The sequence below is a fragment of the Aspergillus alliaceus genome (genome assembly GCF_009176365.1).
Source record: "Aspergillus alliaceus strain CBS 536.65 unplaced genomic scaffold BDW43scaffold_88, whole genome shotgun sequence".
In the NCBI taxonomy this organism is placed as follows: domain Eukaryota; kingdom Fungi; phylum Ascomycota; class Eurotiomycetes; order Eurotiales; family Aspergillaceae; genus Aspergillus; species Aspergillus alliaceus.
The window spans coordinates 1-25733 of NW_022474771.1; the positions used below are offsets into that span (position 1 = coordinate 1).

Here is a 25733-nt window from a genome sequence, read left to right on the forward strand (position 1 = left end):
AGTTAGTATCTTTAGAATTTAATTACTGGACTAGTCTAAATAATCTTATATTTATTAAGATTATTAAATTCTATATAACTAAAAACTAGAAATATAAAGAGATTTTACTTATATTTAAGCTAATATCTAGTTTATATACTAGTGAAAAACTGGCTAATATTCTATCTTAAGTTTTTAGTATTTATTATCTAGACTAGAGACTTCTTACTATTACTTATAATAATATAAATAATAATTAAATAGTAGTATAAGTACTTAATAGATTATTTAAAGATAGATCTAATTTTATTTAGTCTCTAAACTAGAATATATTACTATATTTAGCTTATATAATATAGTATATTATTTATATAATTATAAGAAACCTTAATCTTGAGATTAAAAAAGATTCAGGCAATTTTAATAATAATAAGATTAAGAATTTATTATTAATATAGTTATATTTATTTAGAAAGATACTATAAAAGATAAGCTTAATAGATATAATAGTCTATAGTAATAATAATAATAATATTTATTAATTTTACTTTTTATTAGATTTAAATACTTATAAATATAATTAATATTTTTTTTTAATATTATAAGTTCTTTCTTATGTTACAGAAGAATAAACAGAAATAATCTCTCCATATTATCTAGAATATATATATCTGTTAGAACTCAAGTTTTTTAATGACAATTTGCACGCTTCTTCTACAGGAAGAAATTTATTAATAGATAACTATTTATAGAAATCTAAAATTTCAGTCTCTTCTTATTACTGAAACTGAGTAGAAAGCAGTTCAATATATTATTGTTCTACTACTTCTATTTTTTCACTATACTGAAGGTATTTCAGCATTGAAAGTAGGCTGACCGTTGGGACGGGATAATCCCAGGGATTTCGGGATGGGATGGGATTTTGGGATTTTGGGATGGGAAATGGGAATCCTGTCCTATCCCAAAATCCCAAAATAATGCCAAGACAAGGATAGGAATCCTGTTTTTATAGTTAATCCAGATAGGAATTCTATTCTATTTTAAAATTAGGATTAGAAATCCTGTTTTGTGTAATTAAACGGGATAAGATTCCCGTTTTAATTCTATATTTAGGATAGAATAGAAAACAGGATACTAAGAGAAAAACTGGGATAGAATAGAATAAAATAGGAAATTCCTATAATAAAATACTATATATACTATTATAAAAGATTATTATAGACTATATAGTTTTAGCTTATATTAGACTGTAAGCAATACTACTGTTCAGCTATAAAAAGATACTATAATTAAAGATAAAAAAGAATAAAGATTAAAATAAAAATATATTTAATAAAAATATATTTAATAAAATAAAGCTAGTAATAAGTCTTTTATTTAATTATATTAGCAGTTCTAAGATTTTAATAAACTTAACTTTAGTTATTACTTTTAATTATTACTTTTAATTATTATATTCCATATATTAAAGGCGTTTTGTATTTTATTTTAGGATTTTAGAATAGAAAACAGGAATCCTATTCTATTCCAAAATCCCAAAATAATACCAAGACAAGGATAGGAATCCTGTTTTTATAGTTAATCTGGATAGGAATCCCATCCCATTTTAAAATTAGGATTAGGAATCCTGTTTTGTGCAGTTAAACAGGATAGGATTCCCGTTTTAGCCCTATGTTTGGGATGGGATGGGAAACGGGATGCCAAGAGGGAAAACAGGATGGGAAATGGGATACCAAGAATGGGATGGGATGGGATGGGAAATTCCCATTCCCGTCCCATCCCATCCCAATGGTCAGCCTAGTTAAAGACCAGAGTCTAATTAAAAACTATATAAATAAGAAATCTAATTAAGTTAGATTCTTTACTAATCTATCAGAATAAATATATTTACTATAAGGACAAGCTTACTGAGTATACTGACTACTTAATAAAGAATAGCTGGAAGCCTAAGCTTAATAATACTAATAAATTACCTGGTATATATTCTGTACTACTTAAAGAGATATATAATCCTCTTAATTCTTCTTTTAATTAACCAGGTTTTATGGAGTATATATCTTACTAACCAGAACAGAAACTCTCTACTAAGATAAGTGCCTTTCTTTCTGGCATTATATTAGATATTTCTAAAGGATCTGAGTGTCAAGGATATCTACTATTCAGGGTAGAAGACCTGTCAACTAGGTAAGGATACGCAGGCTGGGAGAGAGAGAGAGAGAGATCAAAGGCAGGCAGTAGATATTATTCAGACAGGAGACTGATTCTTGATCTCCTCCTACTACTAACTATTCGCTAATTTATAGCTGAAGACTCTGTACGTAAAGGGTTCAGATTTCCCGTTGAAAACCAAACCGTTGATGGCCTGATGTTTTTCATTGGTAGCCGATTGTCCATGCACCTGGGTCAGGGTATCCTGTACGGCCATCAGGCCGAATCGCTATTCCATCAGTGACAGGTGTAGCTCACGTGTATGGGATTGATTGTCTTAAGGTCTAAATCTACTTTACAGAGATTCTTTGGTGTTGTGGTCAGGTCACGTGGTTACTGCCTTAGGCTCCCATAGGCTCTAACATATCACTATATTACCGATTGGAAGGTGTTTGGAATTGGGCTATAAGTGATACGAAGCAAGAAAATACTTTATGATTCATGTTTTTGCGGCCATTTCTAATATGCAATGCTGTCATGGAGTTTTCGCGCCAGATAAGTATGAGTTAATACACTTCACACGGCACAGGGCAGACCAAGACCCCAGCCGCACCCCTTCGGTCTCAGCAGGACAAATCACAATCTCTGAGAGTACAACTCGCCCATATCTACGATGGCTAGGGATACTCTTTGACAAGAAGCTTAGCTTTAAATATCATGTCAAGGATTTGACTGCAAAGGCTCTGACTATTGCAAATGCCCTCCGCAGCCTGTTGAATACAGTGCGAGGGGTTAACTCCTATCTCATGCGGCAGGCTATCACAGCCTGCGTCCTCCGTAAAGTCTACTTTGGCGCAGAAACCTGGTGGCCAGGCCGGGCATATCCAGGTCCCTGCTCGGGTTTAATCTCAAGCCAGGTCCAGAGACACTTAGATCAGATAACAAAGGTGATACTCGCTGGTGCTAGGGCGGTCCTCCCTGTCTACAGCACAACCCAGTACCCGTACTCCACCGGGAATCAGGTCTTCTACCAGCTGAAGTTGAGCTAGACTATAGAGCTGCCTCTGCCACAGTCTGTCTCCGCTGCCTGGGTCCCTACCACCCCCTCTGAAGAAGGGCAGAAAGAATAGCCCGAGCCGGACACTCAAGCAGCCGCTTTGCGCGCCGGGTGCTATCTCTACCAGAATCAGAGTAATTAAACCCGCTATAACATGCTCCATGGCTCTCACAAGAATCACGAGAAGCTGCTTATCTGTGTATTAAGGCACCTACACGATTAAAGAAGGAGGCAGCTAACAGGTTCCAAGACTTCTATACTTCTCTTCCAAGCACTGATATAAAAGTCTTTACAGACAGCTCTAAACTGGCAAATAGAATGACAGGGGCTGGCTTTACTCTATATTAATCTGGAAAGTAATTTCTGCAATCCTCTTTCTCTCTCAGCCTAAATAAAGAGGTCTTTGATACTGAGGCTGAAGCAGCTTTAGCTAGAATTAAAGCAGCATCAGCACTCAATACAGCTTACTTTGCCACTAATCTATGGATTTGTTTAGATAACCTAGATGTAGCTATATAGCTTCTATCACCATTTACAGGCTCATTACAAAAGATCTTTGAATCCTTCCAAGCCACCGCCATGACCTGGCTCACACGGAAGAGATTTCCATATACTGATGGCGGCTCTGTACAGATCCTTTGGGTCCCAGGGCATGTATGTATTCCTGAAAATGAAGCAGCTGATCTAGCTGCTAAAAAAGGAGCTGCTATGGATCCTCCTTCTTCAAAGAAATGGTTATATGCCTCACTAAAGTGGCAAGCCAAAGCCGATGCCGCATCTGCTCTAGAAAGACATTGGCAGTCTACAGCTCCACAATCTTACCAGAACCTAGGGATTACCTCCTCCCCTCAGTGCCCTGATGAGCTGCGAATCCCACGCCCCCTACTCGTGCGGATTCTGGCTGCCTGTACGGGACATGGTGACTTTACAACTTATCATGACTGTTTCAATCATAAAGATGCGCATCTTCTATGCCGCTGCGGCGCAAGAAAGTCCTCAATCCACTTCTTCTTCTGCCGTGTTGCAAAGAGACGTCTGCCCCGACCCCCAGGGGCCCCCACCGAAACAATCCCCTACCTCCTAGGCACTTCAAAAGGCGCAGTAAAACTAACCGCCTGGCTATCTGAGACCCGTTTCTTTGAGGATATTTGCCCACGACATCCCCCATCTCAGCAAGGCTGAGATAACATACCCCCGTCTTTTCTTTATTTTTCTCCCTTTTTTAAAAAAAAAATACGCAGTGGAGGCAGGATGGGTCATGGAGTGTAGGCGGACCCGTGCAGCTGGCATTACCCCTCTACCTGCTACTGCAGGCCCTTTTATGCTCCCTTTCTTGACCGCGGCAGCTATGTAAACGCACCAAAGTCCCATACATGTACATAGAACTAGAACTAGCAGCTAGTTAGAGACACCCAGGGCTTACCCCCTGGCGGCCTTTGCCCCAATAGGAGATGGTGGGTCACATGCCTCGGCGGTCAACCACGGCCGTTAAATATAACCTAACCTAACCTAACCTAACCTAGCTTCAGAAACCAGTGATCAACCTCTGTGTATGGCAGTAGACCATTCAATGGAAATATAATCCCCTGCTCCTGCCACCTGCGGCGCCGTAGCATGCTATTCCCCTACTACCTGCGGCTCTCCGAGCTGCAATTAACATATCTACTCTAGTATAGCTCTGAATAGGATGTATCTAGTTAAACCAATTTTTATACAGAAGAAAAAGAGCAGAGGAAGTATATAATTATATAGAAAACCCAGAAATAGTCTAATACTTTCTGTTTAACTATAAATAATAGAAATTATACTGTAGAGATCTATTATGTATATTGAAAGACAGATTAGGACAGGAAATATCTACAGAATATAAAATTAACAGAGAAGAAGACGGTAAGCTAAATATAAAGGGAGTTAAGACTATACTACACTTCACTATAGCTATAGGGCGCTTGAACACGGGAGATAGAGCACAAGAACATTTGTAATTAGTTGACGTTACAGAACCAGCAAGGAGGCTACATGCAGCCTTAGGCTGCGCACAGCCAGAGGAATCAATCAATCAATCACTCCAGCGGACTGTATAGGGACCGTGCCGTCACACACAAGACTGTATTAGCCTATCTCAGATCTTATATCAAATCTATAGATGACGCGGTCATTATTTTTGTATCTTGCTGGATCTGCATAGATGCTATATTTAAATATAACAAAATTGAAATATAATATAGAAAGCTCTGGATTATGCCCCTATGGCCAGTATTGCCCTCAAAACCCAAAGCTTGAAAATACCGCTGCTTAGCTTCTCGAAGACTTGCAGTGACCTCAATTAGCATGTCCTCTATCATGTGGAATATACCGAACATATCCTCTGGAAATTGTGGGAGAGCTTGTTTGATTCCTTCTGCCACTGAAGCTCGGCTCGCAGGTAACTGACATCGTATGTGAGATATCTTCATATAGCTCACTAGATAACAGTCACATCTATGAATTATACCCGCTTGGCCCTTCCCCGTTGTGAGGATTGGGCGTCTTCTGGTGGTACATGGTCGGCATGCGGATCTGCGCGATGAGGTCTTCGAACTCCTCCAACGCGTTCATCACACGATCGTATTGGGCCAGGTTGCGGCCGTTGTTGCGTGCTTCAATGAAGGGAGCCCTCGCGTCACGAATGGCCCCTCGTGCCCAGATACGCACCCGCCGCACTGCTTCCGTGAAGTGATCTTCCGACCACACTTCCCACCAATTCTGCAAGTTGTCGGTTTCTGTCGTCTCCTCAATGAAGCCCAGCTGTTGATACATTTTCTGGTGCACGTCGTTAAAGCGAAGCTCAAATCTACTATCGCGTATATACTCCAGGGCCGAGAATGCCTAGTCATCTTTATCAGCTGCTGGTTGCAGCTAGTTTAGTCATGGTGAGCTTGCCACTTACCGTCTGGAATAGTGAGAGCAACTCGTTGGCTGCCTCCTCAGTGTCTTTCTTCACGCACGCCTTTGCTTTCTTCTTGATCTTAGCAGGGTCAATTGGGTTCTTGAGCTCGAAAATCTTTCCCTTGGCGATGTTGAGTTCACTCTCCACAGCCATAAAGGGGTACGGGTTATGTCTCGACCCAAGGGCCTCTGCAACACGTTCATTCGGTTTTGCCGGCTGTTTCCCCTCTCTGCTCCCCACAGCTGGCTTATTGGCTAGATCATGGTTGGCCTCGTTCCATACATTTTGCCAGAACTGAGCGTCGATTGTATCAAATGCCCTGAACCGAGCTCCGGAAGAAAGTGTTCCGCTCGCGGCGGATTGAACAAACCAGGTGATTAACTTCTTGTCCATTGGGTGCTCAACATCGAGACCACTATACTGCTCCTTGGTCGGCAAAGCCGGGAGGTCTCTCACGTCCATCACGGAACCCCCACAGTAGCCAGTCCGCGTCAAGAACGCTTTCTTGAGAACTCGCGCCGCTTTGGTGATGGTCCAAATCTCGCCAATGGATGGATACGCCGCAATTATAATGGTGATTGCGATATCCCCAACCTTGATGATCGATATATCTTTGCCAGCACGTTTCTCTAGGCCTTGTTTTTTAACCGTCACAGCAAGCTCTTGCGTTTCTAGAACGCCCACATCTCGTTTCACAAAGTCACTGCTGCTCTCTCCACAGTATTCACTATCCATAGTGCAAAGCTTCATGGTGCACATGGCTTTGGGAGTTGGTGCTTTCTTTACCGTGCAGCATGCAGCCCTGCTGCGACCCCCTATTCAGATCTTAGTTAGTCCATGGAAGCAATGACGGGGATAATACTGGGAAGGGCCTTACAATCACAGGTGGAATAACTATCACCCAGTACTGACTTCGCAACCTGAAGCTCGGTCGAATTACATTTAGCATTCGCGCAATCTCGACCACCTTTGCCGCCCTCCCAGTGACAGCCGGTGAGCTCGACTGGGGTAGGACAGCAGTATTTCTGCCCCTTAGAGTAGCAGTCATCGTAATTTGTGAAGACAGCTGCTTTTCCACTGGGACAGTCCTTTCCACTGGATGTAGACAATGTCAGGTAATTCAATGCAAATAGGCGGGATGTCGTTACTTACCATGCCGCGTAGGAACAGCCCTTGGTGACTTCCTTATAGTCAGGGTCCGGACAACAGAAGACTTTATACCCGCGACCACACTTGTCAGTATTGCCATCATTGGTAAATCCGCCGCCCCATGACGAGCGGATACCGTTAATGTTCATTTCACCCGCCTCGCACTGTCCACTGCAGTCTGAACGAGACCCGAGCTGACCGGTGTTGTCACCCCGCCAACTGCACCCCTTCGGGGCAGCATTTGATGGACAACAAACCGGCTTTCCGCAGTGCTACAATACTGTCAGCCGTGGGATTGGGAGTGCACGTGTGGGCTGGCACTTACGCAGCTTTTCTTGCCACATCCAGCATCATCCCAGCCGACAACGGTATAACCACTGCCACAGGCTTTGGCCATGGCTTGATCGTCATTCAAATTCACGCACTTTCCAGAGTACCGAAAACACTTCTGCCCATTGAACGCTGCCAGGTCTTCAATCACAGACTTGGGATTCGATACCGCTTTGCTTATACTCTGGAGCGTTGATGTAGAGATAACTTCTTTGCTGAGAAGACCTGAATGAGCGGAGTATTTATCATCATCTAGATCCGTAGTCAGCATGCCAAGATGGCTATGTACTATGATAGGTGCAGCTATACATACCCAGATCCGAGGCCCAGATCAGGGCGCCTCCCAAACCAATCTCATTTGCCCAGTCAATTTTCTGTTTGAATGTCGTCTTGTCATCATACGAGATCCATTGGTTATCATCAAAAGTAAAGTAGTTAACTGCAGCCTCTTTGTCATGGGTTGGGGTAATCGTAGCTCGTTTTTTTGCGGAACTTCCCTGTAACAGGCTCATTATCTCATAGTACGCGAGCATACCGCCGGTGTTAGAGCAGGGTCCAGCATCAGAAGCACCACTAAAGGGACACCCTGGCGTTTTGCAATTAGGGTCTGCAAGGGTGAACGCCCGGCCATAGAATCCAACACCAAAGACCACTTGTGCAGGCGGTATACCCACTCTCCAGAAAAGATCTAACGCAGTTTTGATCTCAGTCAAGTTGGTATGTCCCTGCACAATACTTCCGATTGGATTATTAGAGTCCCAAACCCCATGGAGGTCGTAGGTCATCACATTAATCCAGTCCGCGTATTTAATCATATTAGGTAGGTCAAACCAGCGAAGATACCAGTATGAGGAGGGGGCAGTAAAGGTCAGACCGAATTTACTTCCACTAGCGTCAAAGGTCTCTCTCAGTGTCTTGAGTAAGAGAACATAATTTTTGGTGTCCTCAGGTTTGCCGCCTCTGTCACCCGCACCGGGATACTCCCAATCAAAATCGACACCGTCAAACCCTAGTACCGAAGCATTAGTGACATATTACAAGTATCTTATGCAACTAGGAGTAAAGCACATACCGTATTGCCTCAAGAAGTGCACTACATTGTTGGCGAATGTTCTCCGTTTTGTCTCATCCCCAGCAATTTCTCCGAGCAACGGTTGAGTCGCGGTACCATTGTCAGAGAATGTCCAACCTCCAATACTAACAAACACACTGATATCTTGTTTAATGGATTTGATATTGGTCGTGTCTTGGAAAAGGCTGGCTGGGGTTGAAGAATCCATCGCGACTACCTGATGCGACGAGGGATCAATTGAGGCGAATGCAAAAAATACACTATTCGCTCAATTAGTATCTTGATATTGGGGTATCTGCTCGGAGTACTGACTGGGTGAGTGCATCTAAGGGCAAATCGGTCGGTGTCATCTTGTGACAGCTCTTACGAGCCATCCACGCCTCATAGTATCCGATGACCTTGTTCTCTAACACGCCTACCGAGGCTTTGCCACCCGGTGGCGTAGGGTTTAAGACACAGTTGCTCTGACATCCCTCTGAGAGGTGTTAGCAAACTTTGAATCTATTTGGTTAAGTGTAGCCTACTCCCACAGAAGTCCTTGGTTGTTCCGCACTATAACCCATAAGTCACTCGGCTATGTCCAATTTGAAATAGAGGCATCACTTACAAATCCAAACTCGCTGCAGCATGTATTCAGTGGACAAGTCTGCCCAGGTTGCTCCGCATACTGTCCGCACTCGGCTTTAGCATCACATTGCGAAATGCACCCCGTACCACAGTATGTAGGGCCGTACCCGCAGACGCCAGTGCCACCGCAACAGGCGCCATTGCTACAAGGATTGCTAGCACTGCATAAATAGTCCCGACGGTTGAGGGTATTGTTCTTGTGGGTTTCTAAGCTACCAATACTGCCGTATTCATGATGATGATGGCGAGCAACGTGCCTCGAATGGGCATCGTGGCTTGAGTGAGATCCTAGGCTCTCATCCTGGATGGTACTTCTGGGAACAGCAGGTTTATTTGAGTCATGGGACCAAAAGACCACACACAGCGCACTAACTAGGATACCAAACAGGATCCCTCGCAACGAGTGTCCTCGTTTGATGGGCGAAGTTTGATCAGCAACCATGTCAATGGCTATGGCCAGCTCTAAGTATGATCGTGTGTAAGGAGTGAATAAAGTGAAGACTGGGCGAAAGGACAAAAGAGAAAAGAAGGAAAGGAAATGAGGTAACGACTAAAAGAGAGAATACAGAGATCAGAACGAGGGGGAGGGTCAGAGCAAAGAACTTTATACATCGAGAATCCATTTATTAGGATTTGGAAGAAGCTTCCTTTTACAGCAAGCTTCAGGAGGCTTCTTCCAAGTGCCAACGTATAGGCTAATATTATTCTCCTCATGTTTGTCTCACTAAAACCTACAGAATACTGAAGGTTCTTTGGAATAGATAAAAAGCATGTGGCGCCATTCGAGTGGATTCAAATCTCTGGTTTGACCCCATAATTTGAAACTCACAAAAGGGTTTGTTTGGGTTGGTAAAATGAGTCTGATGCAACATATATCACTGATTGCTACGAGAGGGCACTCCGATTTGGTAACTGAGTCCCATTTTCGATGTGAGCTAATTAAAAGGTGACGCTGCGCTAACAGGCCCCCACTCCGGGCATACATAGCTCCTTTCGGAGTACACTGCGCAAATGGTAACTTTAGAAAATTTCCATTTCGGTATGTAGTTAGGCCTTATATGATTCGGACCCCCTATCGATAGGATTATTTAAAATCTATAAAAGGGATTTTTGGGCTATCATATATAATGAATATGATTTTAATAATTTTAATACAACATAGAGCAAGATTTTAGGCAGTTTATTGTTTAATGAATTTAATTCTTATGTGCCAGATTTATCAAACTGTGAACTTATATATCATGTAGTTAAACACTGTATGCGCTATTTTATTGGTTTTAAGTTATAACCTGGCGGACCTCCACCAAATATATTAGCCCTAAGCGACCATTTTGGTAGTGGGCCTGATTAGTGTCTCTAAACCCCTGAGGCTCGAGTTTGTCGGCCGAGCCGAACTCGGGCCGAATCCGGTCTGGGTCGGCGGCTTCTTAGCTATGATTTCCCTAGCTCTTACTACGTTACATTGACTCTAAATTGCTGTTTTAGTACAAATCTAGTCATTCTTCGAGTCTCCTGAAGACTCTCTCTGAGATTGCTAGTTAATGTGGTTTTAGATGTCTTGGGTAATGTTAGGGGCTAGGTCCAGCCTGCCTGAGGCACCAAGACTGCTTTATTCCCTGTTGATCCAATCCTACAATACAAAATCCCTCATTTCCTGTATGATTTATTCTTTCTCTCTTTCTTCTCTACGTTTGATGGTTCATTGGATCGCCCCTTTAGATACAATATACACAATTTATCAACGTGTTTAGGATCATCACAGGTAACGCCTTGCGGGCTTTTAATTTGTCCGTCTATATGGAGTATGGTTAAACGAAAATATAGGATAGGAACTTCATTGGTAATAAAGTTCCCGAAAGAGTTCTAGACTTTCAGTCAGGTGATTAGGGTGACAACTGATACATCGTAAAGTTCAAATTATGATGGAAAGCTATCGATTCGCGCTGTAATGGAGGCCTTTAGTAGTCCACTTTTGTCCTCAATTTCCAGCAACCAGAAACACTTCAAGCTTGGCTAAGCAACGCTTAGGAAAAAAAGAACCATCTTCAATAATTAAATCCTAGTTTGCTTGCGGGTGCAACATCCGGCAGCCTTGTGACCCACTGCAATATGTGTGACAGACGAAAGGTGCCTTGGCTACGGAGATGATGTGGACACCTCCGGAGATTTAACTTTCAAACTCGGATTATCACGAGAGCATGAATGTCCTGCTTCCCAGACCGGTTATGCTTTTCCACGGGCTTTTCTGGGATTTGGACCTTACTAAATAGCTCTATCGTCCATTTATGCATGACAGTTAGATACATCCAGCCTTTTTGTCGCTTGAGTGTTTATGGTTGTTCCCATAACTAAGATGAGAGGAGTATGGACTGCCTTACCAGCCCTGCTGATTCAATCAGCACTGGGCCAACAGCCTGCTGGTACTCAGATGTTTGTAAACTATCCAGGCCTCAGTGATGGATGCATGGAGGCATTGGCAACCACTGTCTCTTGCCCGCCCTTTCTCCCTGTTATCTCTCAGAAGTGAGTAAAGGTCAGTCCACAATTTGTCCAATACTAAGGTGGGCTAGCAATGCCGTTCTGGATGAAGATACTGTCAGAGAACTCTGTGTCGCTGGTTGCTATAGCTCCTTGAAAGCAGCTAGAGCTACTATTCAAGCTGCCTGCACTGCGAGTACTGATATGATTGTCTATGAAGGTGTAGCATACCCAGGTAGTATACCCTCATCCCAGCTACAGCTTTATTATTAATGCAGAACCCAGCTACGTTCATCGCTGATAACTACATGTTAACATTTGACGTGTCTTGTAAAAAGGACGAGTGAGTGACTCATACTGCTGCCCTTAGTATCTAGTATTCAGCCCTGACATCTTTTGCCCGCAGAGCGGGAAATTACTGCGACCCTCTATTCCTCTCCAGGGAAAATTCTGTCGCACCAAACATGACTGCTGCCTGCTCGGACTGCTGGTTGGGAGTATTGGAGGCTCAACTAAACCACCCCTTGGGATATGACGAAGGATTGGAGAAGAAGTTCAATTCCTTGACATCCAGCTGTAGTGCCACAGGTTATAGCGTCACTTCTCCAGCCCCATACGCGCTGAACGCAACAGCAACAGCAACTTCAGTTATTACCACTGCTACTTCCACACCAGCCTGCGAGGTGTCTTACGAAGTGGGACCGTCAGATAACTGTAACTCTGTGGCGAAGTCTCTAAGTGTCTCTACATATAGCTTGCTGCAAGCCAACTACTTGGACCTGTATTGTCAGACCTTTGCTACCCTGGTGGGTCAGAGCCTTTGCGTGCCTCCTAAATGCACCACATACACTTGGCAGGTGAGTGATACATGCGACAGTGTGGTGGGCAGTCTCAATAATGTTACTCTGCCGCAATTCCTCGCATGGAATCCAAATTTCAACTCTTTGTGTCTCAATAGCCCCTTCTTCATTGGATATGAGGTCTGCATAAGGTAAGCTGGTGTGGGGCTTATTGCTTGACAATCGGGCTATAATATATGTCTGTTAGGTCCAGGAGGATGCTAACTTGCTCTCATCAGTCCTCCAGGTGGTTACCTCAATCACACCTTAGATGGTAATTATGGCTCAACACCAACCGGTGATACCAGCGGCATCGCAGCGGTCCCGACCAATGCTGTACATGGTAGCTCCCGCAACTGTAGTCGGTGGTATATAGTGCGTTGTGATTGGATTGTTAATATTTTGTTCATCGAAGAGATCACTAACTATCTCGTTAGGTTGTGGAAGGGGATGAATGTGGCCTGGTTTCCCTGGCCCAGTCCATTTCTCTGACAGACTTTTACTTTCTCAATCCGGAGATTGACGAGAATTGTAGTAATCTGCAGCTCGGTAAGGCGTACTGTGTGAAGCCCGTTGGCTCTATCACCAGCTACCCCAATTATACCGTCACTGGTGTTTTGCCAATCACTGTCACCCCTGCCACATTCCCATCTGTGAATACCGCCATACCGACACGCACGAACGATCCTGGCTATGAGTACATCGAACCCACGCTTCTCCCTCCTGCCCCGGGAACAATTCCAGACTGCTATCTATATCAGAACCCCCCTCACTTCACCAAGCTCTGCCGGGATCTTGCGTGGGATAACAACATATCGGGAGAAGACTTGGCAAAATGGAACCCTAGCCTAGAGAAAGATATGGCCAACTGCACTCTCACGTCGACATATAGTTACTGCGTCAAGTACAAAAATAGCGCTTGTGAGTACCAAATCCGTTATTGGAAGATATAGAAAGGCTGACTAGATGTAGCAACCGACTATACCTCTTACTGCCTGCCTATTGATGCCACAGAGGCCGGCACAGTCTCCAATTGTAACTGCTTCACTTCGATCGATGGTTATGACGCCGGAGGTATGTAACGCCTTACTTCGCCGAGAATTCCTATTAACCACGTGGAGCAGACTACACATGTGATGACATGGCATCAGCCTATGGGGTGACATTGGCCGAGCTTTTAGCCTGGAACGCTTGGCTATCAGGAGATTGCGACACCGCCCTCTTTGCTAATCTCAACAATACTGCCAGCCGCGCTGTTTGTATTGGCGTTGGCTCTAAGAGTGCTGTCACAACCACAGCCAGCACTAGATCTAGAACCGCAACTAGAACAACGGCAACCGTGGGACCAACTCAAACTGGAGTTGTGTCTGGATGTCATCTATTCCACACTGTGATAGACGGCGAGGATTGCCTATCGATCGAGAGGGAGTATGGTATTACCCTGGCTCAGTTCTACCAATGGAACCCGAGCATTGGCAGTGCTTGCAACAATCTCTGGTTGGGCTACGCGTACTGTGTAAAGGGGCCGGGCTCATCCACCACGGCCACGTCCTCAATTGTGAGTCCGAATGGTCCCACGCAGACGGGAACTGCACCCAACTGCGATCATTACTACACAGTTGTGAATGGTGATTCATGTGATCATATTGAGACCACGTATGGGATCAGTTTTGCGCAACTGTATGAGTGGAACCCTATGATTGGCTCAAACTGTCAGACTTTGAGAGTTGGATATTCTGTTTGCGTGGCAGTCTCTGCAACTGTACCCACACAACCTGGGACTACATCTGATTGCAATCGCTACTATACTGTTGTTAGTGGTGATTCATGCAGCCATATCGAAACAATGTATGGAATAACCTTCGCTCAACTGTATGGGTGGAATCCTGCCATTGGATCGGACTGTCAGACTTTGGGTGTCGGGTATGCTGTTTGCGTTGGATTATCCTCTTAGGTATACTGTCTCGGATCGAATAGCGATTCGGCCTATACCGTATACCGTGGTTCACCGCCCTCTATATATAGGTTGTCCTTAGGCTGCGGCATATCGTACGACTTGGATATGGGAACCACATCCAAGTCCGCAAATTGCGGATGTTGGATATCGGGATGAGATCCAAGTCCAACTGCAGATATCCATTAGATGTCCAACAGTATATCTTTGATATCTAACAAATATCTACTCTAGCATAAAATTTGCTAACCTATCCTATTCCAGACTATTAAGTAGTAGTTATAAAGCTGACAAATCCCTGTTTTAAAACTGAAATATTTTAGATTTAGCTATAATAATACTACTCTATATTTTTCCTGACTTACTGAATAAAATAATAAGAAATGACCTTGTATTTATTATTAAATATTATTTAAATAATAGACATAGAATAAACTATAGAGTATATATAGTGTTGGTTTTTATAGATAAGATAGATAAGATTAGACTTGTTAGGCCCAGCCCACGAAACCCGGCCCAACCCGGCCCAACCCGCCAAGAAATGGGCTGGGTTTGTGTATATGAAAGTCCATACCGGGCCGGGTTATTGACTATCCCAGCCCATGGGTCAACGGGTTAACCCGCGGGTTGCCAAGAGATAAAATACAGTAAATATATTATTTATCTATAGTAATATAAATAAATTACAGTATTAAGAGACTGTATTCTATCAAGAATATAAATCATTGCTCTACTAGGAAAGGATCTACAGCTATAGGCTCCCGCGGGTGGTTCACATATATATATTTTGACCCATGGATGGTTTGTATACAATCTTGACCCGGCCCAAACTGTTAATTGCAGCTCGGAGAGCCGCAGGTAGTAGGGGAATAGCGTGCTACGGCGCCGCAGGTGGCAGGAGCAGAGGACTGGGTTTCTATTGAACGATCTACTACCATACACAGAGGTTGATCACTGGTTTCTGAAGCCATTGGGGTGCGGTAAAGATTTTACCGCAGTGGGTAGCACATGACCCGCATGTGCTACTATATCACCTGCAGGCACTGTAAGGTGCGCCTAACATTACCTTCCTCTCTTGGAAAGCCCTAGCCTCAGGGCTTTATAGGTGCTTATTTATGTGAGTGTAGAATCCTAGCTTATATAGGGTTGGTTACAGGCGTGTAGTATAGATATTCAGTGGTTCTGAGCAGTGTATGATTTTACACTTGGAAATAGCCTCATGTTTCCTATTTCAGGAAGTATAGGAATATTAGTTATATTATATAGGGTCTGATCCTGATTCCTGCTGTGTACTCTATAGTATAAAATGCTCGGTTCTATTTACTTACTTAATATTAGGCAGTGATATTATATTATAATTATATTATACTATTTACTGATTCTGTTATCTAGGCACCACTTATATTAGATATTACCTGCTATATAGTAATTTCTTATATACTGTTTCTTATTTTTTTTCTTAATTATTAATCTCTTCTATACCTATAGTAAGTGCCTTATTTTCCGTATTATACTGTATGTTTAGATTATTCTGATTACAGTATCCTATTCTGCTTATTATATTGTCTATATCTTATAGTTTTAAGATCTTCTAAGCTATTAGATATAGCACTATTATATCTATTATTCTGTTAATAATTATATTCTGTATTAAGCTTTTTCCTGCTTTCTTCTTAGCTTTATTTATAGGCTTATGTGTATGCTAATTCCACTGGTATATTTAATAGATAGCTAAATATTGATCTACTGCCACTTATATACTCTACCGTGCTAATAGACACAAGAAGAAGAACTATGCCTGTTACCTATATTACTAGCAGACTTCAGTCTCTACTATATCTTCTCCTGTATCTTTTTCTTTTAGGAGCTTTTTACTGAGTCTATTCCTGGTTTTCTCTTTAGAGAAAATAGTTATATTACTAGATTCTTTTAGTAAGGATAATATCGCGCTTTTAGCTTTCTTAAGTAGAGAAGATCTCTTATTCTTCCTCTCTTTAAAAAATAAGGCTCTCTTATCTTTAGAAGACAACGCGGGTATCTCCTTACCTGAAAATAGTGAAAAGTAATATCTGCAGTGTCTCCAGCACTATGATTTAGCTCTACCAGGGATAAGTATTATCTATATAATCTGTAAGGACTATTATATCTGTTTCTATTATATAAGTAGTTATTACTATTATATACTGGCAAGTAATATCTCCTAATCCCTAATACTGGATTATACTGATATATGCAGTAGGTACTCACTAGGGTCATTATACAGGCAAACATGATATTAATGGCATGTCACTGCTTTAAGCAGTCTCTGTCTACTGTTATAATAAAGAAGACTCTTAAAGCTATAGTTTATACTCTTAACACTGCTATTTATCCTGTATATATAGTACCCAGTACAGTCTGCCGCGGCAGTAATAGCCTAGATTCAGGATTACCAGCTTTTTCTACTTTATCTCCTGTGAGTCCCTACTCTCTCTACCAGTATATACTAGATATATTTATTTCTCTCTTTAAGTAAGTCCTCTTCTGCTAAGCAGACTCCACTGGAGCTGACCTGCAGGTATAGAAAATAAAGTATTTTTATCTTTTAATTATAATTAGAATAGATAGGGTATAGTCTTTAGATATTTCTATAAGTTTTTTTTTTTATAATTTATTTCTGCTACTTAGTAAACTATATCCGCAATATCATAATTTTATAGGCCTACTATAGATATCAGTACTCTAGATACAGTCAGTCTTCTCTTTTATATATTAATATTTATTTAATACTTAAGTTTCTTATATATACTCTAATAGTTTCCAGATATTATCTATAGATATATATTCTATTTATTAAACTAGATATAGTATTTCTTTATCCTGAATATATTTTTCTATTAAGATATATTCTATCTTCTATTCTTTATCTTTATTAATCAGGATAGATAGTAACTGTATCTTCTAACCTTTCTATTAGTAATATAGCTCTAGTAATAAGATATAGAAAACTAGATATAAATAGCAGTATTATAGCAGTAGTCTTAGTTTATAAGACTATATTTTCTATATATTAATAATTATAAACAGTCCTAACTGGCAGTAATTTAATTTAATATTCAGTTATATAGTAAAGATATTCTTTATCTATATTAGTATTTTATCTTTTATTTTAAATTATATATCTATACAGTATTTATTATACTGTATTACTATTATAGTTTTAGATTTTTTAAGTATATTTTTTACTATATTATATATTTACTAAAGCTCTTTAGCTCTTTCTTTTACTTCTAGAGCTTTTATATACAGTAATCTATTATTAATATTAATCTATAGATTTAATATAAAGCTTATTAATATATAGAAAGATATTATTTTAGTAATACTATAGACTATAGTATTATATATATACTGCACTGCTAGTAGCCAGTAGACCCAGTTATTCTAAAGGAAATTACAGTATATATATAGATAATACTCTAGTATTTAATTCTGATACTTAGTTTACCTATCTATTTATAGATAGAAAGCAGTAGATAATTTTTACTTTATTCCTAAATAATTATATAGTACTGTTCAGTAGTAGCTGGTAAATACTATATCTTTATTAGTTACCAGATATTATAGATTTCTAAATATAGAGACTATTATAGTATATATTAACTCTATAAGATATAGTATATTAATATCTTTACTATATAGAATATAAATAGTATATTTAGTTAGTGTATTTATTATAACTAATAATATATTATAGATCTTCCTTTACTACTTATTAGAGAATAATTCTATAATAAAATCTATAGTTATAATATCTTCTGGCCTTACAGGAATTAGAAGTGGAGCTAATTTTCTATAAGATATATATCTATATACTTTAATATATTAATAGATATTATATATTTTTATATATTCTTTTATATTAGTATATATATTATATTAATAATACTTATATTTAATAATATTATAGATATAGTTAAAGCTAGTGTAATTTCTCTATAATAGATTATAATTTATTTTTATAATTTCTTAAATTATTACTTTAATTTTAGATATATAAACTATATTCTTATATCTGAGAAGCCTATCTTTATTTATTCTCTAGAGTAAATTACCTTACTTCTTCTGACTCTCTTACTATATATACAGATATTGATTTTTTGTTTTTATATTCTTCTATTAGATATAGTAGATAAGCTCTATTATTAATTCTATAGAATTAAAATATACTAATTTAGATCTAATTACTTTAGTAACTATAATCTATAGTACTTAGTAATCTAGAATACTAGTAATACTAGCAGTATAATTCTTATCTATAGATATATTTTAATCTCCTATAGAAATTTATTACTCTTAAGTATTTTCTCTTTTACTTTAATATCTTTTTATCTATTTTATTTAAAATATAGAACTTTTTTTATTAGATATATCTTTTTAATTTATAGTCTTTTTTATTGCCTGCTATAGCTTTATCTATAGAGTTTGCAGTATTAACTACAGGTTAATTTCTTCTTTAATAGATATATAGTCAGGTCTTTAACTAGATATATCTATAGGATTTTTATTTTCTAGATAGTACTCTATTTTAAAATTAAATATACTGAGTAGCTTTATCTAATAAGTCTAATATCTATTTAGCTACTTTAGTAATAGCTATATAAAGCTACTAAGATTAGTATAATTAGACTTAATAGTAACAGGATACTTACTCTTTTCTAGATAATACTATTATATTTTAAATATCTTAATAATTATAAGAAGCTTCTTATTATATACTCTATATCTATATTCTATATCTATTATTTTTCTAGAATAGAAAGTGATGGAGTGCCATGCCCTATTACTATATAATTAAGAGATTATTATACTTATAGTAAAGTCAGATATATCTATTTCTAATATAATCTATAGTATAGAATTAAAATATTTAAGAACTGGTATTTTCTTAAAAATCTCTTTTAATTTCTTAAATACTTTTTTTATCTTTAATAAGAGCTTAATTTTCTTATTTAGAAAGTTATACTTTTACTAATAGAGATTCTTTTTATTTTTTATAGATTTATATAGCTTATTTTTGGCTTTCTTTCTGCTTTCTAGATCTCTTATAAGGTCTGTTAGAGATAGTACTATATATAAATATTTCTTAATAAATCTATAGTAAAAGTTTATAAAGCTAGTGAATATTAGAATCTTCTATATTATAGTAGACTTGGGCTATAAGTCTATAGTTTCTATCTACTCAGGCTTTATTTTAATATCCTATAGTATAATAATAAATTCTAGATAGCTTATATATATAGTATAGAACTTATACTTACTTAGTTTAGTATATAACTAATACTGCTACAGTTATTCCAGGACTACCTATATATATTATATATACTAAGCTTCTGATATTAAATAGATAAGAATATTATCTAGATAGACTATACAGTATATATTAAGTAGATTACTGAGAGTCTTATTAATATATACTTAAAATATTATAGATATATTGACTAGGCTAAAAGATATTATCTAATATTTAAAATAATTATAATAAATATAGAAAGTAGTTTTTTACTTATTTTTTATCTTAATATAAATATAATAATATATATCTTATAAATCTAACTTAGTGTAAATTATTGCTTCTACTAGATAATCTATTATTTTATTAACTAGTAGTAGTAGATAGCAGTTCTTGATTATGATTTTATTTAATCTACAGTAATCTATATATAGCTGTAGGCTACTATCTTTCTTTAGTATAAATATAATAAATATTCCTACTAGGCTTTTTAAGGGTTTTATCTATCTTTTTCAAGTGCAGTAATAATATATTCTTAGAGTACTTTAAGCTCTTTTTTAGATAAAGAGTAAATTAGCTAATACAGTAACTATTTTCTAGAGATTAATTTAATTATATAATTATGTTCTATATATAGAGATAGTTTTCTTACTTCTTTTTTAGAGAAGACCTTCTAAAATTCCAGATATTTTTTTAGTATCTCTAGCTCTGCTTCTTTAATTACTGCTACTATACTAGCAGTCTATATTCTAGTCTTATCTTTATAGATATTTATATAGGCTATATAGATAGAAAGATCTTTCTCTACTGCTTAGACTATCTCTATACTTAAAACTATTAGTATAGGATTGCTGTTATAGCTGTCCCTATAGATAAAGTTATAGACTTACTAGTTAATCAGGAGATTTACTTTCTATAGCTATAGATAACTAAGGATAATATTATAGTTCTCTATATCTACTATATCTATAGTAAAAACTGTTTTCTACCTAATATTCTAGTAATTCTCTATATTTATAGTAATCTAATATCTATTATATAAGAGAATCTTATACCTGTCTAGTGCTATAATCTTTCTAGATATTTTCTATACTGTAGATAGATTTTCTTTTATCTATATCTGGTTTATTAGAACTGCTTAGACTCTATTATTAATTAATACTTTAATTTCTTTCTGGCCTACTAGTATATATAGCTTTATCTATATACTTATTAAATTATTTAGTTTTTAATTAGTCTTAATCCCTAGAACTATAGCTATATTATAGTTTTAGATATCTAGTTTTTTAATATATTAACTATAATTATTATTAGTTCAGATCTAGCTATACAGTAATCTCTATTTCAGTATCTAAAATATCTATAGTAATAGTATTTATCTGGTAAGCTACTCTTATTATTTCTGTAGCTTATTCTATTATTTATATTAGACTTCTGTTCCTGCGGATTACAGTTTAGATTTAGTAATAAAGTTCTATTAAATAATAATCTCTTTCTAAGATTTTATTTTTATTATAGAAATAATAGTATTAATATATATCAGTTAGTATACTATTTTTCTTGATTTATTCTGTAATATAATATACTATTCTTAATAGTTTAGAGATATACTATAAAGTTTTTATATTTATTAGATTTATTCAGATATTTTAGTAATTCTTACTATAGCTTTTCTAGAACTTATATCTAAAAGTAGTTTTTTTATTATAGTTCAGTATAAGATTCCGGAAGTTATACTTTCTATTATATAATAAATACAGTAAATTCCTGTATAGTTTAGTAGAATTATTATTTTATATTATAGTATTTCTGGTTTATATTCTGCTATAAATTAATAAGGTTATTTAACTACTATAGAAGAAAGTTATAGAACTTATTTTAAGTAAAGTTATATTCCTGTTATTAATATATTAATTCTATAGATATATAAGATTTACTAATAGATAGAAGATACTATCTATAATCTTTATTATATTATTAATAAAATAATATTAATTAATAGTAAAGTAATTCTTTATATAGGCTATAAATATAATATATTTTTTTATATTTCTTCTGTAGTATTCTCTACTTATTGCTGGTTAGCTAGAAGACCTGCAGGAAAAAGATATCTATATTTTCTAGACTTATATTATATTATTTCTGTTTACTTTATTTAATTCTGGTTTAAAATATAATAGTTCTGTTTCTATATATTTAGTTACTTTCTGCAGCTTTTACTTTTCTTGCTTAATTAGATAGTTAAGTTCCTGCTTTTATAGCTCTAGTTAGATCTACTGATATTCTTGCTCTATAAGCTGTACTTCTTCCTCTAGGACAGGACTTGGAATCCTTATTATTAATAGAGAGATACTTCCTGATCCCGCTTGTGCAGTTATGTTTCTGTGGGGTTATAATATAGTAGCTGCGGCTATCATTACAGGAGTCGATTCTGAGGTTGTCAGGTCATGCAATTCCCTGGGGCTTTGGGTATTCAATCCAGTGTCTCCTGCAGGAGCTACTGCCCTGCGTGTCTGCAGTGCCATGGCAGGCTATTTGGGGGTAAGAGAACCTAAAAGAGTGATCAAAATTGTTAATTGCAGCTTGGAGAGCTGTAGGTAGTAGGGGAATAGCATGCTACAGCGCTGCAGATGGCAGGAGCAGAGGACTGGGTTTCTATTGAATAATCTACTACCATACACAGAGGTTGATCACTGGTTTCTGAAGCCATTGGGGTGCGGTAAAGATTTTACCGCAGCGGGTAGCACGTGACCCGCACGTGCTACTATATCACCCGCAGGCGCTGTAAGGTGCGCCTAACACAAACCCAACGGGCTGGGTTGCAAAACCTGAAAAACCCGGCCCAACCCGCGGGCCTAACAAGTCTAGATAAGATAGATATAAGGCTTGAATCAATGATAAGATTAGATTAAAACATATAAATAGTAAGATAGAGAGTAACTAAGAAAGGAAGATATTGATAATAGATAAATCAATATAAAGAATAGAATGAGTGAATATGGTGAGTTTCTCTGCTCTGTCTTTTAGAAATGCATGATTTCTTAGGCATATTTATATCTGATTCTGAGGATGCTTTCAGTAATATCCCTAGATCAGAATTATACCGTTTTCAGGTCTGGTGATCTGATCAATCCGAATGCATCATTTGCATTCATCTTATCAGTTTCACCATGCTGCATTCATCTTACTGCATCCAGAATTCGCTGATTCTGATATATAGTAATAGTATAATTATAAGTAATTTATCATTATTAATTAATTTATATAATTAGGATAAAAATATATATTTAACCCAGTATAAACTAAGTATATCTTCTTGAAAAGGACTACAGTATTAGACTTGTTAGGCCCGCGGGTTGGGCCGGGTTTTTCAGGTTTTGCAACCCAGCCCGTAGGGTTTGGGCCGGGTCAAGATTGTATACAAACCATCCATAGGTCAAAATATATATATGTGAACCACCCGCAGGAGCCTACAGCTATAGATTCTTTTCTAGTAGAGTAATAATTTATATTCTTAATAGAATATAGTCTCTTAATACTATAATTTATTTATATTACTATAGATAAATAATATATTTACTGTATTTTATCTCTTGGTAACCTACAGGTTAACCTATTGACCTATAGGCTGGGATAGCCAATAACCCGGCCCAGTATGGACTTTTATATACACAAACCCAGCCCATTTCTTGGCGGGTTGGGCTTAGGCCTCGCCATGACCCTCATGAGGGTCCAAGATTTAGACCCTCAACCCGACCCTCGCGAGGGTCGGGTCCAACCTCAGCAACCCTTACCCGACCCTCGACCCTCAGAGGGTTGCTCGAGGGTCACCTGTCATGACCCTCACTCACCCACATTTACATAATTTTCCTAAACTATTTCTAAATAGATTATATAAAAATGATGATTCATTACTGAAACTTACTGTTATTTATATATATTCTGGTATTCACATTTATTAACCGCGTTTATATCTGATATAAATTCAATATTAAATAAAATACTATTGTATTTCTGTCTAATTAATTAGAAGCTAGCCTTTAGGATCTTTATTTATTTAGTTAAAGAAGTTTTGGAGTAACTAAAAGTATATACTACTAGATATAGTAATAAGATAGAAGAAATATATATTTACTATAAATAGAGAGTCTAGTATAATATAATGGAATAGCTAATAACTATTATACCAGTTATTCAGTAGAGCCACTGCAGTTATAGTTAAATTATTTAACTTTTGGAGACCAAGAATCTAATAGAAGTATTATGTCTATAGCAACTTTAATCCAGAGCTCTATTATTAATTACTGAATTTGGAGATTCAGTAATACCATACCTTAAGCTTAATTTATAAATATTCTTATCATGTGATTATATAGCCTATCCAAGTCGGATGAGTAGGATGGGTCAGATAGATCAGACAGGGCAGACAGATTAATTAAGTTAGACTGGTTACTTAAGTGAATAGTGAGGGTTATCTGCGAATGACCCGCGGGTTACCTGCAGGTTATCCTTAAATTTTAAGGGTTATGAGAGTTGGTGTAAGGGTTATCCTAGCAATATTTAATATTAAGCTAATTATTATACAAATTCAATTCTATATTAACTAATACTAAAATATAATCTAAGGGATCCCCTCTCTTTATTAGAGATTATAGATTCTCACTTTCTAAAGACTATAGATTTATTTATTATAAATTATCTATACTGTATTTATTCTTGCTCTCTTATTCTATTCTATCTTTTACTATATCATAAATATCTCAGTTCTCTGATATTTATTTATTCTTAATTTATAAGGGGAATAATATAGATACTGTATACTTTTCTTTTTCTGAAGATATATAAATATATACTTCAGATTCTTCTGCTAGTCAGCAAATACAGCTCTTAGTATCTGAACCTGATTTTATTTAACCTTCACTATTTCTATCTATTCCTGATATCCTTCAGCATGTAGGTCTAGACTGAACAAAGATATATATTCTCTATTCTGACATGTCAAAGGATAAATTTATTACCTAGTGATTAAGAACAGATTTCAGGAGAAAAAAATAGATTTATTGGGATATCAGATATTAGTTAGATTGCTGGAAGCACTTTGAGCAAGTAGCTGATATAAAGACAGGGAAGCCTGCTATTATATATAGTCAGTATAGCAGTATCCTTAATTATCTAGTAAACAGTTATCATGGGACTTCTTCTATAAATAAGTATATTAAAGATATTAATTATTATAAGTCTACTACTAAAAGGCCTAATATTAAGCAGCTTCTAGAAAATGCAGTATATCTTTTATTATCTGTAAAACTGTCCTTAAAGTATATACTAATTTATATATCTAGATACAGTATATATCTACCAAATTATTAGTCTTTATACAGGAGAAATAGAAATAGAAGTTTCTTAGACTTTTTACTATTTTATAGCTTTCCTTCCAGTTTATTAAGTATCCTGAGTTCTATAATATAATTTACTATATCTGTCTTGTACTATCATATCCAGTAATTTCTTCTGTAAAAATAATATAAAATCAATTACAAGACTTTATTAAACAGCAGTAATAAAGCCTTTTCTAGAGACTTTCTTCTCAGGCAAAGATATCACTTATATTAGATTATTAGATATTATCTTTTTAACAGTCTTTTATAGCAGTAACTGGCTATTTTATTAATTAAGACTAGAAGTATTGAGAGATTCTTCTCAGCTTTAAATCACTCTCTGGAAATTATTCTGGGATTAATCTCAGTAATATACTTTTCAGACTTCTGTAATAATATAAAATTATTAATTAAATACTTATAATTACCACTGATAATACTTCTAATAATAATACTATGATATTAAGTATTCAAGATTCAATTCAGTTATTTAAGCTAAACAATAGCTCTACAGTTATTTA

At 37.0% G+C, this 25733-nt stretch overlaps 2 protein-coding genes across 2 annotated transcripts; one reads left to right on the plus strand and one right to left on the minus strand.

Moving 5' to 3' along the window:
- Nucleotides 1-5306: 5306 nt before the first annotated feature.
- On the minus strand, nt 5307-9432 carry BDW43DRAFT_323913 (uncharacterized protein; the record flags this gene model as incomplete). The annotated part of the gene is made up of 10 exons (XM_032049840.1): nt 5307-6052; nt 6114-6928; nt 6991-7208; nt 7266-7534; nt 7588-7844; nt 7906-8601; nt 8665-8924; nt 8977-9139; nt 9189-9216; nt 9307-9432. 10 exons carry the CDS (start codon nt 9430-9432, stop codon nt 5666-5668), a joined length of 3219 nt encoding a protein of 1072 aa, XP_031894206.1. The 3' UTR covers nt 5307-5665.
- Nucleotides 9433-11309: 1877 nt separating this feature from the next.
- On the plus strand, nt 11310-14593 carry BDW43DRAFT_247217 (uncharacterized protein). Its single transcript, XM_032039756.1, has 9 exons — nt 11310-11586; nt 11655-11814; nt 11862-12004; nt 12055-12112; nt 12176-12760; nt 12848-12983; nt 13046-13529; nt 13581-13682; nt 13733-14593. The coding sequence occupies exons 1-9, from the start codon at nt 11577-11579 to the stop codon at nt 14560-14562; spliced, it is 2508 nt and encodes an 835-aa protein (XP_031894207.1). The 5' UTR covers nt 11310-11576; the 3' UTR covers nt 14563-14593.
- The last annotated feature ends 11140 nt before the right edge of the window (nt 14594-25733 follow it).

Bases quoted from the DNA above. Each gene is read 5' to 3' on its own strand.
- BDW43DRAFT_247217 (XM_032039756.1), top strand. The intron at 12,113-12,175 runs GTGAGTGACTCA...TTTTGCCCGCAG, and splicing joins GTGTCTTGTAAAAAGGACGA to AGCGGGAAATTACTGCGACC. The intron at 13,530-13,580 runs GTGAGTACCAAA...GACTAGATGTAG, and splicing joins CAAGTACAAAAATAGCGCTT to CAACCGACTATACCTCTTAC.